The following is a 12,659-nucleotide window of genomic DNA, read 5'->3' as shown; positions in this document are numbered from 1 at the left end:
ACAGATCCAGGATCCCCCAGCCCCTAAGCTCCCCTCTAACCCAGGGAGGACACACGAGGCAGCAAAGGTGACATGCGGGATAAGGAAGGTGAGATTTCATTCACAAGTTTTAGCAAACTGGTGATTTAATTCATCAGTTGACAGTTTTAAACGGCCAGACTGTCTCTGCTTTGGCTCTCTGCAGGGTTTGTCATTACACGAGTTTCAGCTTTCATACTGACATATCCATCCACAGGCACTGCCCTGTCCTCTCCAGCAAGCGGCAGTCATTATTCAGAATGGGGGGTTCCCTGCATCCCAAGAGACAAATGCCACCTGCTATGCTATTTATAAAATGAGCATGCTCAAGTGTCCCCCTCCTGCCCCTGTCTTCTACAACCCATATCCTGAAAATCTGGGGCTAATTTAGAAACCTACAATAGGGGACATTCCTCAGACAGGAGCTACTCCTGTTCAAAACTGCACACTGGTGACTAAGGGCAGCTCTGAATTCCCAGTGTTGACAGAAAGTATGGAAGACTCAGAAATCAGCTCTTGGGGGTTTGGGGATGAACAGGGAAACACAGAGCATTATTTCCTCTTTCTTTGCAGCAGTAGTTGGAGCAAATACACTCTCCCAGTGACAAATGCCCTACACAGTGCTGGCCCGCAGTAGAATCTCGGTTTGTGTTCTCCTCCTTCAACCCCTCTGACTTTAGACTAAGAGCTACAGTAGGTTTTGTGCACACGCCAATCAGGAGGTCCGGTGACTGAGCACCAGAGAGGGACAGCTAGCTCTGGATGCAAACAAGATGCCTGAGACATCTGCAATGCCAACATTTCTTTCCTTACACAACCATGCCATCCTCGCTCTCTCTAAAATATATGTGCTCTATCATTATTGTAGAGAGTGTCTCCACATACACTGTCCTAAACAGTGCTCAGAACACATCTGAGATACAGGCACCTCAGAGATGCCATAACGGGCTCAGGCATCTGCACTGCTCAAGTCCCATGAGGGCTTGGTGGATTGTGTGGTGAACCACTTCAGAGAAAGCATTGCAATGCATCACCTTGCTGAGAACTGCAGAGAGAGCATGCACTGCATCATGCTGCTAAGAACTGCAGAGAGAGCATGCACTTCATCACATTGCTAAGAACTGCAGAGAGAGCATGCACTTCATCACGTTGCTAAGAACTGCAGAGAGAGCATGCACTGCATCACGTTGCTAAGAACTGTAGGGAGAGTATGCACTGCATCACCTTACTGAGAACTGCCGGGGAAGTGTGCATCACATTGCTAAGAACTGCAGAGAGAGCATGCACTTCATCACGTTGCTAAGAACTGCAGAGAGAGTGTGCACTGCATCACCTTACTGAGAACTGCAGGGAGAACGTGCACTGCATCACCTTGCTGAGAACTGCAGGGAGAACGTGCACTGCATCACCTTGCTGAGAACTACCGGGGAAGCGTGCATCACCTTACTGAGAACTGCAGGGAGAGCGTGCACTACGTCACCTTACTAGGAATTGCCAGGGAAGCGTGCACTGAAGCAGGACAGACATGTACCTGAGTGATCTCGTTTATTACCACGTGGTTGCACTGGGCTTCATACTCTGGTCGGGCCTGTTCCTCCTGCTGGAGCTCAACGGTGTCCCACTCATACTCCAGCTCTGCCTGGCGCCGCTTCCAAAACTCCAAAAACAGTGTAACTGACAAGAGAGAAGAGGATAGCATGGCTCACTGAGGCAGGTGTGGAATGCCATGCCGGGAATTACCACTTCCACTCTTGGGGTGAGCGCAATCGGTTTATAGATTTAAAGAACATTGAAAAGCCAGAACATGGTTTTTTTTTAATGAAAATGTTGGTAATTTACAAATACTGTGAAACATGAAGATGGGGGGGGGCGGGTAAGGGGAATGGTCAGAAGGCAAGCACGCATGTCAGACACGAAGCCCACAACCCTTGTTTCGCCAATGGAACACACCAAAAGTTCACTATTCAAGAGCAGTCCGTGGTTTGGCCTTTCCCTACCCCCTCATTCCCTTCTTCCCCCCTCCCTGTGGGACTGGGGGAGAAAGGAACTTTAGTGCCCTCTAAATAAACTAAAATAATATTTTTATATGGAAAACTGATCTATTTCTCAATTTTGTATAAATATGAAAAAATAGGCATCATTATTTTTCATATTTTGTAACTCAAAAAAGCTACAAATGTTAAGTCTTAACTGGAGATGCAGCTTCCAGGTCAATTCCCTAGGCTTTCCGAGTTAGCCTACTGTTCAAACCCTTCTGAAAACCACTCACAAATGCTACCCAAGTGTCCACTACACGCTGAGAACAAGAAAAAGCAAAAGAGCCCCCTGTATGCATGGGAATAACAGGCACAGCAGACAGAGGAGGAGCAGACTGTTCTAGATACACAACCGGGTCACCGACAGACCACGGGTTCTCAGCCTGTGCCTCGTGGCCCTCACAAGGGTCACATAGCCCGCATATCAGCTGATAGTCACATTATGATTCACAACAGTGGCAAAATTACAGTTGTGAAGTAGCAAAGAGAATATATTTATGGCTGGGGGTCACAAGATGGGGCTGCAGCATTAGGAAGGCAAGAATGCAGGCCGGGTGTCTGGTTCGAGCAGTGCAGCAGGAAACACGTCTCCGAGGGGAGATACTGGGCCAGTGTGGCACACAGAATGAGGATGGCCCTCACCCCCAGGCTCATGGCTTTCTCCCTAGCTGGTGGAACTGTTTGGGGGAGGATTAGGAGGTGTGGCCTTGTTAGAGGAGGTGTGTCACGGGCCATGCCATTCCTAGTAAGTTCACTTAAACATATGCTGTGTTGTATCACAGCAACAGAGCAGTAACTTAGACAGCCAGGGATGATGTGTGCCTGTGGGCAGGTGTCTAGTCTAGGGGACTGGAAGGACCAGCCATGTCAGGAGTCTAAGTGTCGGGGCTGGGGGTGGAGGGGTCTACAGAGGTAGGTCTCACTGAGCTGCAAATAAGAGGTCCTGGGGAACTTTAAAAAAATCCCAAGCACAGGCAACAGCCCCGAGATTCGGGTTTACTGGGCTGGGAATGAGGAATGCTGCCTGCGCAGAGGTGTTTGTTGCTATTTTTTCTTGCAGCCAAGGTTGAGAGCCAGGCCTGCAAAGCAGAGTGGAAAGCGAGTCTGGGACGCTGGAAAAGGAGTCTGAACTCAACACGTTCCCAGGGTGAAGGCCAATGAAGTGCTCACGCACCCACTTCCCAGCCTCACTTGTGTGACTTCACCAATGGTCAGCTGGAGCAGAAGTGACCTGCGGTGGTGGAATTGGTTCTGCACTTGGAGGGCAGAAGGCCAGTTCTACTGAAGAGCCCCCAGGCCTTTCAGTGTCCTTGAACTTGCCTGGGGAAGCGAACTAACTGCCTGTCACCGGTCACTGGATGAACACCTTCAGCACGCAAGGCAGTATTCTGGAACAATCTATGACTGCTGGTCTTGTCACCCATAGGAGCTCTGCTAGCCTCAACTGGCAGACATTTCCTGAGACCCCTGCTGGGGAGCAGAAGCCACCCTGTGGCTGACTATGGATCTAATGCCCCTCAGAAAATACCCGCACAGCCTGTCACACAGAAGGCCTGCTTTCATTTACCCAACAATTTTGCCGGTAAATGGTTTGCTCCAGCTGATTCCACTGTCTGGTAACTATGAGAGTCATTCTAGTAAAGCATACCCTCTCACACAAAGAGCAGCCCGTTTCCTCTGTCAGCCCCTTTTCTCTTCAACACAGGTAGCATGCATGCAAGCCTGACCTGCAGTGGCTTCTAGGTTTAGCGTCTGTCACGGCCACAGTGTTACTGTCACGGAGGCAGGGATGTTCTGTTCGCTGATGAAGTGCTAGCATACACTAGGCACTTAACAAATGCACTGAGAGAATCAATGAAAGGGAATGTCCCAGAAACTGAGTACCCCACAACCTCAGCCGGAGGAACCATTCTTAGGGTTCCCAGCGATCACCGCCTGCTCGTCTCTGTTTGACTTTCAACTTCACCACTCTCTGCTACGCCAGTCAACCTGGGTCAAACGCTTCATTCCACTGAGTCTTGTTTGCTTATTTTCCAATTCATTAGTTTCTACCCTCGTTTAAATTATTTCTTTTCTGCCTACTGATTTTGGGCTTCTCTTTTTCTTGTTTTTCGAAGGCCTGAAGGTACCTTAAATTCCTTACTTGCCACCTATCTTATATTTTAATGTAATGTACTTGTAATTATAAATGTCCTCACAACTCTTTGAATTGTACTGACCAGGTTTTCAGTGGGTTTGTGTTTTAATTTTCATTTGCATCTCCGAACTTTTTTTTTGAGTTGTTTCTTGATTTCTTTAATGACCCATTCATTCATTATTCAACTGTGTATTGTTTGATCTTCAAGAATTTTTCTGTTCTGTTTTAAATGTACTTTCTTTTATTATTTTAAAAACTGTGCTTGCAGGTGCCTGGCCAGAGACATTGGATCCTCTGGAGCTAGAGCTACAGGTAGTGGGAGTTTCCCAAAACCAGCACTGGGAGCCATAGGTCCTATGTAAGAGCAGCACCATCCTTTAAACCATCTCTCCAGTCCCCAGCTTGTCTATAGTGATTTCAGTCTCTCATGTTTGTAGAGCCTTGCTCTGTGTGCTAGCATATGATCTATTTCGGAGAAAGCACCATGGCTGCTGAAAAGGTACTTGGATGTAGCTCTCTACTGAGGTCCATTTGATCATGCAACTCAGATACTTCTTTGCGGAACTGATATTTTCTAGCCCGTTCCTGCTTTTCTGAACCCTAAGCAAAGCATAATATTAAAATATAATTAAATCAATATGCCAAACCTTTCTACCTCTTTCTTAAAACCTTGTTGCAAATCTTAATGTACATTTTTGTTGTTGTTGTTGATTTTATTTTATTATTTTATTTATTTATTTAGAGACGGACTCTTTATGTGGCCCTGGCTGTCCTAAAACTCACTATGTATACGAGGTTGGCCTGGGCACCACAGGGATCTGCCTGCCTCTGCCTGCCATGTGCTGGGATTAAAGTTGTGTGTCACCATATCTGGCTCACAATTCATGTATCACTGATTGGAGGTCGAGAAAAGTCAAAACTCTGTAGAGCTCTTATGTGATGAGGCCGTGGGCAGCTTAATCTACCAGAGAGTGACTTTCTCCACTTTTAAGACCATGACATACACACAGAATCTATGAAGCACTCCATCAATAGAGGAGGATTCATGAAGATAATTTTCTCTCAAAGAGCAACAGGACCCGTTCTAATGGACACCTAAGGGGAGACCTAAGTAGCGGTTCCCTTCCCACTACTCCTGACCTTAAGGGTGGACAGATGTTTACTTCCTGGGCCGTTCCACCTTGGAAGCAACTGAATTTGAAATGACCAGGTGGAAAATACAGAGTTGCTAGCAGATTTTTTACCTTGAAGGCAAACCCCAGGGGTTGCAAGAACGGATCAGGATTCTTCATATTATTCAAAACCAAGAATGCTACGGGAGGCACAATTGCCCAGTGTTTTTGGGTACACCTAGGAACTATATGAGTGTGGGCTCTTAAGCTGTGTGTCCTAGAATGGGAGGGATTGCCATTCCGTATTTTCTGTTCTGTGTCCTTGTAATATCGTAAGCTGAACTCCATTGGCTAGCCCTGTAGTTCAGTACCCAGGCAAACCACACACCAGGAGGCTCTAGCCCCGTGGTTCTCAACCTGAACATCACGACCCCTTTGCAAGAGAGGGGGGCCGAGAGACCCGCTTTTAGTGGTCGCATATCAGATATCCTGCATATTATATATTTATGCAACTCTTCATAACAGTAGCAAAATTACAGTTAGGAAGTGGCAACAAAATAAATTTATGGTTGGGGGTCACAAAATTAGGATGAAGACAATCAAACAACAACAACAACAACAACAACAATAACAACAAACAACAACAAAAATGGTTGAGAGCAGTACAGTATTACATTCTGTAAAAGGGCAAGATACAAACCCTGAGAAGTGGAGGTGTTCGCATGCTGTATGAGTCTAAGATGTCTTAATCAGCCTCTAACTCTTCAGACGTCATTGTTTACAATATTCAATAAGGTAAATTAGCTTGCTCACCCCATCCCATCTTTCTCACCCAGACTCTCTTGCAGCTAGGGTTGTAGAAATGACTTTCTAAGTGCTCAGTAGCCATGTCTGTGTGTCACGGAAATGGAGACAGAAGAGGGAACAGCCACATGCAGGACCTTCTGATCCGCTAGATCGTCAGGAGCCAGGGAACTGGCAGTTTCCCAGAGATCACTAGGCCTTGTTTAAAACTTGCCCTTACAAGTAATCTCTGAAAAATAGCATCATTTAACCACCTATGTAAGCCAAGAGAGTCAGGTAAGGAGGAATGATGGGGATCTTTACTGTAACCACAGCTGTGCTTAAGACTCCACAAGGCAGCACAGTCTCCCAGGCTGGTGCAGCCTAAATGGGGGATATTTCTAGGTAAGTGTATGATTAGTACCATACCCATTATGAATGTTTTCTGCACTCAACGTTTTCCATTTCTAGAGAACAGAGAGAGAGACAGGCAGTGCCAGATACCTTGTGGGAAAGGAGATGATGTTACATGGAATGGCCACGGTAAGGAGTGACTTCAGAGCCCCCCACCGCCTTGACTCTGCCGTTTCAGACTTTCCGTAATGAGGTTCACAGCGGTGGTCCTCACAAGGCAGAAGCAACAAGGAAACCATCATAAAGCACTTAGCGAGCTCATCAAATACATATGCTTAGAGATGTGCTACAAGCCATGCAGAGACACTTTCTGCATTCTGAAGTCAGACAAGATGGATCAGCAGCCTGATGTATGACAGGTCCATAGCCAGGCGCAGCTAATGGTCACAGAAGGGAATATTTATATATAGCCTTATTTAAAATGTCTCCTGTTCAGAATTGTAGAGATCATAAGCTGTGGTTAAGGCAGCAGAAAGAGGGGAGGACAACACAGAGGCTTTTACTACTTGAATCCAACCCAAAGTCTCACTCATGCCAGAGACTGGCCCATCCTCCATTCCTGTGTCAAGTATTTCCCACAGTGAGGTTTCCAGTAACACATACAAGCGTCTCAATGACAGTGCCTCTTACTGGTAAGTGTGGCTACCTCAGATTTTACTGTCCCCTAACAGTGTCTGTGGGTACTTCTTAAGGGTACAAAATACCATTTGGTGGCCTTACACAGACAGCCACCACCCACCCTGCAAGGACCCTCAATGCCCACTTCTGCATGTGCATGCGTGCATGCCTGCACTGATGTGGAGGCATGATTTAGTTTCTTCCTTGCTCTTTCCTATAACATGACGCTGCTGATCCCAGCCTACACCTGGAAATGAAACGCATGGAGAATGGGAATTTTCCCTCTACATAAGAATATTTACACTAATGAAACACTCAAAAGTCTGCATTTTAATAAAATGCCTTCCTCATTATGCTATCGACGCCACACAGATTAAAAAGCATGAGCAGCCCCCAGTGCCTGTGTAGAACTTACACGTTAAGAATGCCTCTTTCTTATGAAGCAAGCTCAACTGGTAATCCCATGCTGCTCTGCGCCTTCCCCTCCACCCCCAGGCTGGATCCCAGCTGTGGGAGCTGATGCATGGGGATAAGCATCCCTGACCTACAAACCATGCTGAGTGCTGACTTACAATAATGTTGTGATTTCGGAATATTTTAGATTTTGTATTTTCTGTTTATGGATGTGCCTACGACAGTCCTATCAAGGGGAGGAGGAAGAGGAAGAAGAGGAGAAGAGGAGGAAATGACTCTGAGTTCTGAAACACTTCTGGTCCTGAGCACTTGGGATAATGGGTCCTGAAACTGTAATGGCTTCCAACAACTCGTGCCCTTTGCCCTTAGGTAGTCTCCTTCATCTCATCCCTCATTGCTTAGGCTTGGCTGCCTGACTTGCTGCAGCTGATGGGACATTGGCAAACAATGCAATAACAGGCCCGATGCCACTGTTGCATATGTGGTTACATCTTGTCTAGCAAGTTGGTGCTCAGGGGGCGGTAGTGGCATGACTTTTAAAGGGCAATCAATTGTTTTCTGATTGGGTTTGGGGTCTGTCTCACAGGAAAGATTTCAGGCCTGGTACTACAAACCTGTCCAAAAGCCCATGGCTGAAGAGGTCATAGGCCCTAGGGTGGGACCTACTATTGCCGCTTTGCTAAATGCTTATGTTGTCAAGCTGTCCTGGACATTTTATTTAAACCCATAGATCTGAGCTGCTCTCATCCTCAGAAGAGAAGCTTTTCCTCGTGCTAGGCATCAGTTAACAAACACTTATAACTGGTCAAAGAGCTGAGAACAAGTAACCACGTGTGCTTAGCCCTAAATGGGACATCTGCTGCACTCCACAAACTCAGGCAGCCGTGGTTACCTTTAGGATACCCGCACAAAAGAAGCCAGCCCAAATTACAAGACTGGGGGTGAGCTCACAAGATCCCACCCCTAACTAAGGATCTGCTGGAGTTCAGTCGCTGCTTTGGAGGAGTGGCGAGAGGTAGGTGTCCCTGCTCCAGTGGATGGTGGCACAACCACATAGAACTCACTGGACTTAGCAGGCTATTCTAGAAAAGAAAAGGAGTCCATGAAGTTGACAGAGGATCTGGGGGGAACTGGAGAGGGGAGGTGGGGGTTCTATGTGATCATATTTCAGTGTGTATAGATGAATGAAATTCTCAAAGAATAAATATCAATAACTTTTAAAGCTGCCAAAACACTGTGTTTCTTTGCTTCCTTTTGTAGCTCTGAAGCGCCATAAAGAATCCTAGGTGAGACATTTGAGGGTGAGAAACCACATGAAACCCTCCAGACCAAGCCAGGCTTCTTGCTGTCAGGCCACCTCTTTCCAGTGGAGCCAGTGGCTTACCACAGAGACCAGCTGAGCCAGGCCATGTGTGACTCGGAATCGAGAGAAATAATGAAATGAGAAACCAGGGGTGTTGGGGAAGCCACAGCCTTTGAGGTAGATTTTCATACAGCAAACTCTAATGACATCAAAAAATAAAGCTCAGCCAAGACATGGTCCTGAAAGTGGGAGATTTCAAGAGCTTATGCCAGAGTGCACCAACACCGTCAAACCGAGAGAAAAACCAAAGTAACTTACCCCACACTCCCATAAACACGGCGAAGACCAGGGTTCCAAAACTGTCAAAGATGCACAATTTCTGGAAAATACAGCAATGACATGCGAATAAGTGAACCGTTCGCTTATCAGAAGTCAGCAAATACATAACGCTCTGCGTATTCTGCAGCGTGAGCGCGCGCGAGGGCCGTGCTGGCTTAGCAATCGCTACACGTACGGTGTACCCACAGATGGAATTTCTCCCACTTTAAAAGCAAACAGCTTTCACCGTCTGAACCCAAGTGCATTTTCTAGGGGAAATCTCCGCACACCGCGATAAAGCAATAGCCGCATCTGCTAAGATTGCAGGCCGTTAGAGCTGCTTTTATGAGCTGTCAAGAGAAAGGAAGGACGCAGCCAGCGGCTGTAAGAATCCAGTGCCCTCTAAGCAACTTTCTGATTTGCCTCTTATCGTTGCCTCATTCCCCTCAGAGGATAAGTTCTAGAAATACTTCTTTGCTTATTTAAAAAAAACACACACACAAAGCTGTTTATGTAGTAATGGCTTTTCTTCAGACGCACTCTGCCTCCTCAGCCCAAGGACGGCTCTGCTCTGGAACAGCGGGACAAGGGCTGGACAGGTGCCTCCATCAGGTTACCTGTGTAGTTATTATAAAGGATTACTTACTCTCTCTCTACTGCCAAACTTGATCTCTTTGCTGATAGATACACAGCCTTTATGCCTTCCTGGAAACTTTCACTGGGTACCAACTTTTATTAGTGAGCGTCTAAAAAGTCCTAAAGATAGACCCCATGAAGCTAACAGAAAAGCGGGAAACGTGAAGAGTAAAGGGGGTGGGGGTGGATGAAGGCTCTGAGGGAACAAGGAAACTAACTTCACATATATTCAGTGACAGCATATTCAAAGTTGTTTCTGAGTAGGAAGTGTACTTTGCTTTGGATAGGTTTTTTTTGGGGGGGGGGTTGCTTTTTATACCCAAAGTGATGTCATTTTCATGTATGCAAAACCATTGGTTATTTTCATAAGACATATTATCTAGTTAGCTACGTTCTCATTCACCTGGTTTCCGAAGCAGATATAAGTTCCCTCTACCATCCATGTCGACTTTGATCAAACAGCATGACTCTCTAAATGGCCTCCTGGAACAATTGCTCTTTTAAAAAAAAACCTTCAGCTCAAGGAAGATGGACTTTGTCACAGCCAGATGTCCCGCAGCCTAGAGCTGAGGATGGGGTCCCACAAACGATGCTTTCGTATCTTTCATCTTTGCTTCTGGGAAACCCACCTGCTCTGAGATGTCTTTCACCATGATGTTCTACCCCTTATCACAAATACCTGCACACAAAGAGCAGACCCCAAAAAGATTCCAAATATGGAATCTCCTTCTTAAGATCCCATCCAGTGTCACTCCAAGTTTGAAATTGGTACATGCCATGCCAACTGCCTAGCGCCCAAGGAGGGACAGGCAGTTAAATCTTTTTAAATCTATAAATTAAGTGTAGAAATCGATAAGGCTGACAACGCACCCCAAGTATCGTAACTAGTAGCGGGGCAAGTTTTTCAGACACAAATCTGGATTTCAGGGCTGTGTGCCTGGTGCCACCAGCCAGTGAGGGATGTGGCATAGCCACGTGAGCAGCAAAGACCTGCTGCAGCCTCTGGCCCTGACAGTCTCTAGATGTGTGAGCAGAACACACCCCTTTGTCTCTCAGGGCCTCAGTGTTTCAGCTTGTAAGATGAGACAACGACTCTCCCAACATCACAGGTGCTGGGTGCCAATGTTATCAGCACTGCATAAATCAGGTCTAGAAAGATGGCTCAGCCAGTTTGCTGCACAAACCTGGTAACTTGGAACCCCCGAAACTAAAAGGGAAAACCAGTTCCACAAAATTGTCCTCTCACTTTAACGCTTGCTTGTGTGTGCATTCATGCACTCACAAACACACGTGCACGTGAGCACACACATTCGACAACAATATTAGAGTATAAAAGTCAGTACTCTAGCACTACTCCTGAAAAGGGAGGCTTCTATGGACTAGGTCAGAATGTCCCAGGCCCACGCGATGATCCTGAGCCTCCTGTGGCAGGCCAAGAGAACAGAGAAGAGTCCCATCGGAGACCATTGCAGTCACGAGAGGCCAGGCTGGTTTCCTCCTTGCCAAGGAAAAGCTCCTATGATGTAGGCAGAATCAGTTTCTCATTTTCCAGGCTGGAAGCTGAGGACCTAAGCGATCAAGCTGTCTGTTAAGCGCACTGCTGCTCAGCATACCCCTCCTATCTCAGTGTTCTTAAGACCCAGGCAGCTTGCCCTCACTTGCTAGTATTCGGGGAGTCATGTGTCTGGCAAGTATCTTACCAATCACTGAGTTACAAACCCTTCCTTCTGCATGAACAGCAATAGTCTTAACTGACCAGCAGGGCCTTTGAAAACCCATGCTTTGAAAGGGGAAGAAACACAAACTGCATGATAACAAACGTCAGGCTTCAGAAGCACACATTCATAAGCACACATTTTAGGTTTCCGCTCACTTGAGTTAAGGCAAACACTTGCAACAGTAAACCCATGGCTGAGGTTACAGCTCAGAGGTAGGGCAGCCCCCAACCCTGAGAAAATGAAAACTTTACTACTCAAAATAAGCTGAGCTTGAGATATTTGTTAGATGGGTAACTGAGATACTTCACTAGGGTCAAACCCAGCGCGTCCTTCCTTTCCTGGGACTAAGCTGCCACTCAGTTTATGACCTGGAAATGTAGCAGAAGCAAATGCACTGTACACTCCCTTCCAGGGTGGGGGGAACTCGTTTCTATTTCCCCAGAGGGGGAATAATTTATATGTTATGATTAAGTGATTATTCTGTGTAAACATCTGGAAGAGCAAACATTACCTTGGAAGACTCACAGGTGACATTCAGCCTCCAGAACGGACACAGCTTGTCGCACTGGGGACACATCAGGATCTGGCCACCGATATCAGGATTACAGACCTCTTTGCTAACAAAAGAGAAAATAAAGCAGCTCAGAATCCTTAGCAGAAGGCTTTCGTTTTCTAGACACATAAGAAATCCAAGTCTACCCATGACAAGCAACAAAACTGAAACCTATGAAACAGGATCATAGGTGACAGTCATAACTCTGATGAAGGCTTGTCATGTAGAAGGTATAAAAAGCATATGGGATAGTAAATGGTCTACTTCTTTAAAAATATTTTTCTTGCATATTTAAAAAATTTTTAACCTTTATTTTTATTTATCTGGGTGAGTGCTTGGCCAGCACGTATGTCTATGCACCATGTGCACAGAAGTCAAAGTGGACATTGGATTCTCTGGGACTGGATTTACAGATGGTTGTGAGCCAGCAAGTGGGTGCTGGGAATTGAACCCAGGTCCTCTGGAAGAGCAGTCAGTGCTCTTAACTACTTAGGCATCTCTCCAGCTCCTAATATTTTAATATAATATTTTTAATTAATCTTTTGAGAATATCATACAATGCCCAAGTCTACCCTTAACTCAGGGGTATACAAAGGGTC

At 46.2% G+C, this 12,659-nt stretch overlaps 1 protein-coding gene across 3 annotated transcripts in view; it reads right to left on the bottom strand.

Annotated features, from left to right (window-relative positions):
• The window catches only part of Ano6 (anoctamin 6), a 165,385-nt gene that overhangs the window by 27,110 nt on the left and 125,616 nt on the right, over positions 1-12,659 (bottom strand). For 2 of the 3 annotated variants that reach the window (XM_075960464.1, XM_075960466.1), the window contains 3 exons: positions 12,019-12,124; positions 9,154-9,214; positions 1,550-1,692 (listed from right to left, as the gene is read on the bottom strand). In XM_075960464.1, coding sequence (XP_075816579.1) covers positions 1,550-1,692; positions 9,154-9,214; positions 12,019-12,124 — 310 coding nt within the window. The remainder of the gene's footprint in view (positions 1-1,549; positions 1,693-9,153; positions 9,215-12,018; positions 12,125-12,659) is intronic. The other variant, XM_075960465.1, reaches the window with a different exon arrangement.

Source organism: Microtus pennsylvanicus, chromosome 2 (assembly GCF_037038515.1).
Source record: "Microtus pennsylvanicus isolate mMicPen1 chromosome 2, mMicPen1.hap1, whole genome shotgun sequence".
Lineage (NCBI taxonomy): Eukaryota > Metazoa > Chordata > Mammalia > Rodentia > Cricetidae > Microtus > Microtus pennsylvanicus.
The sequence above is the reverse complement of the archived record's forward strand: the minus strand, read 5'-3'. Positions and strand labels throughout refer to the sequence as shown.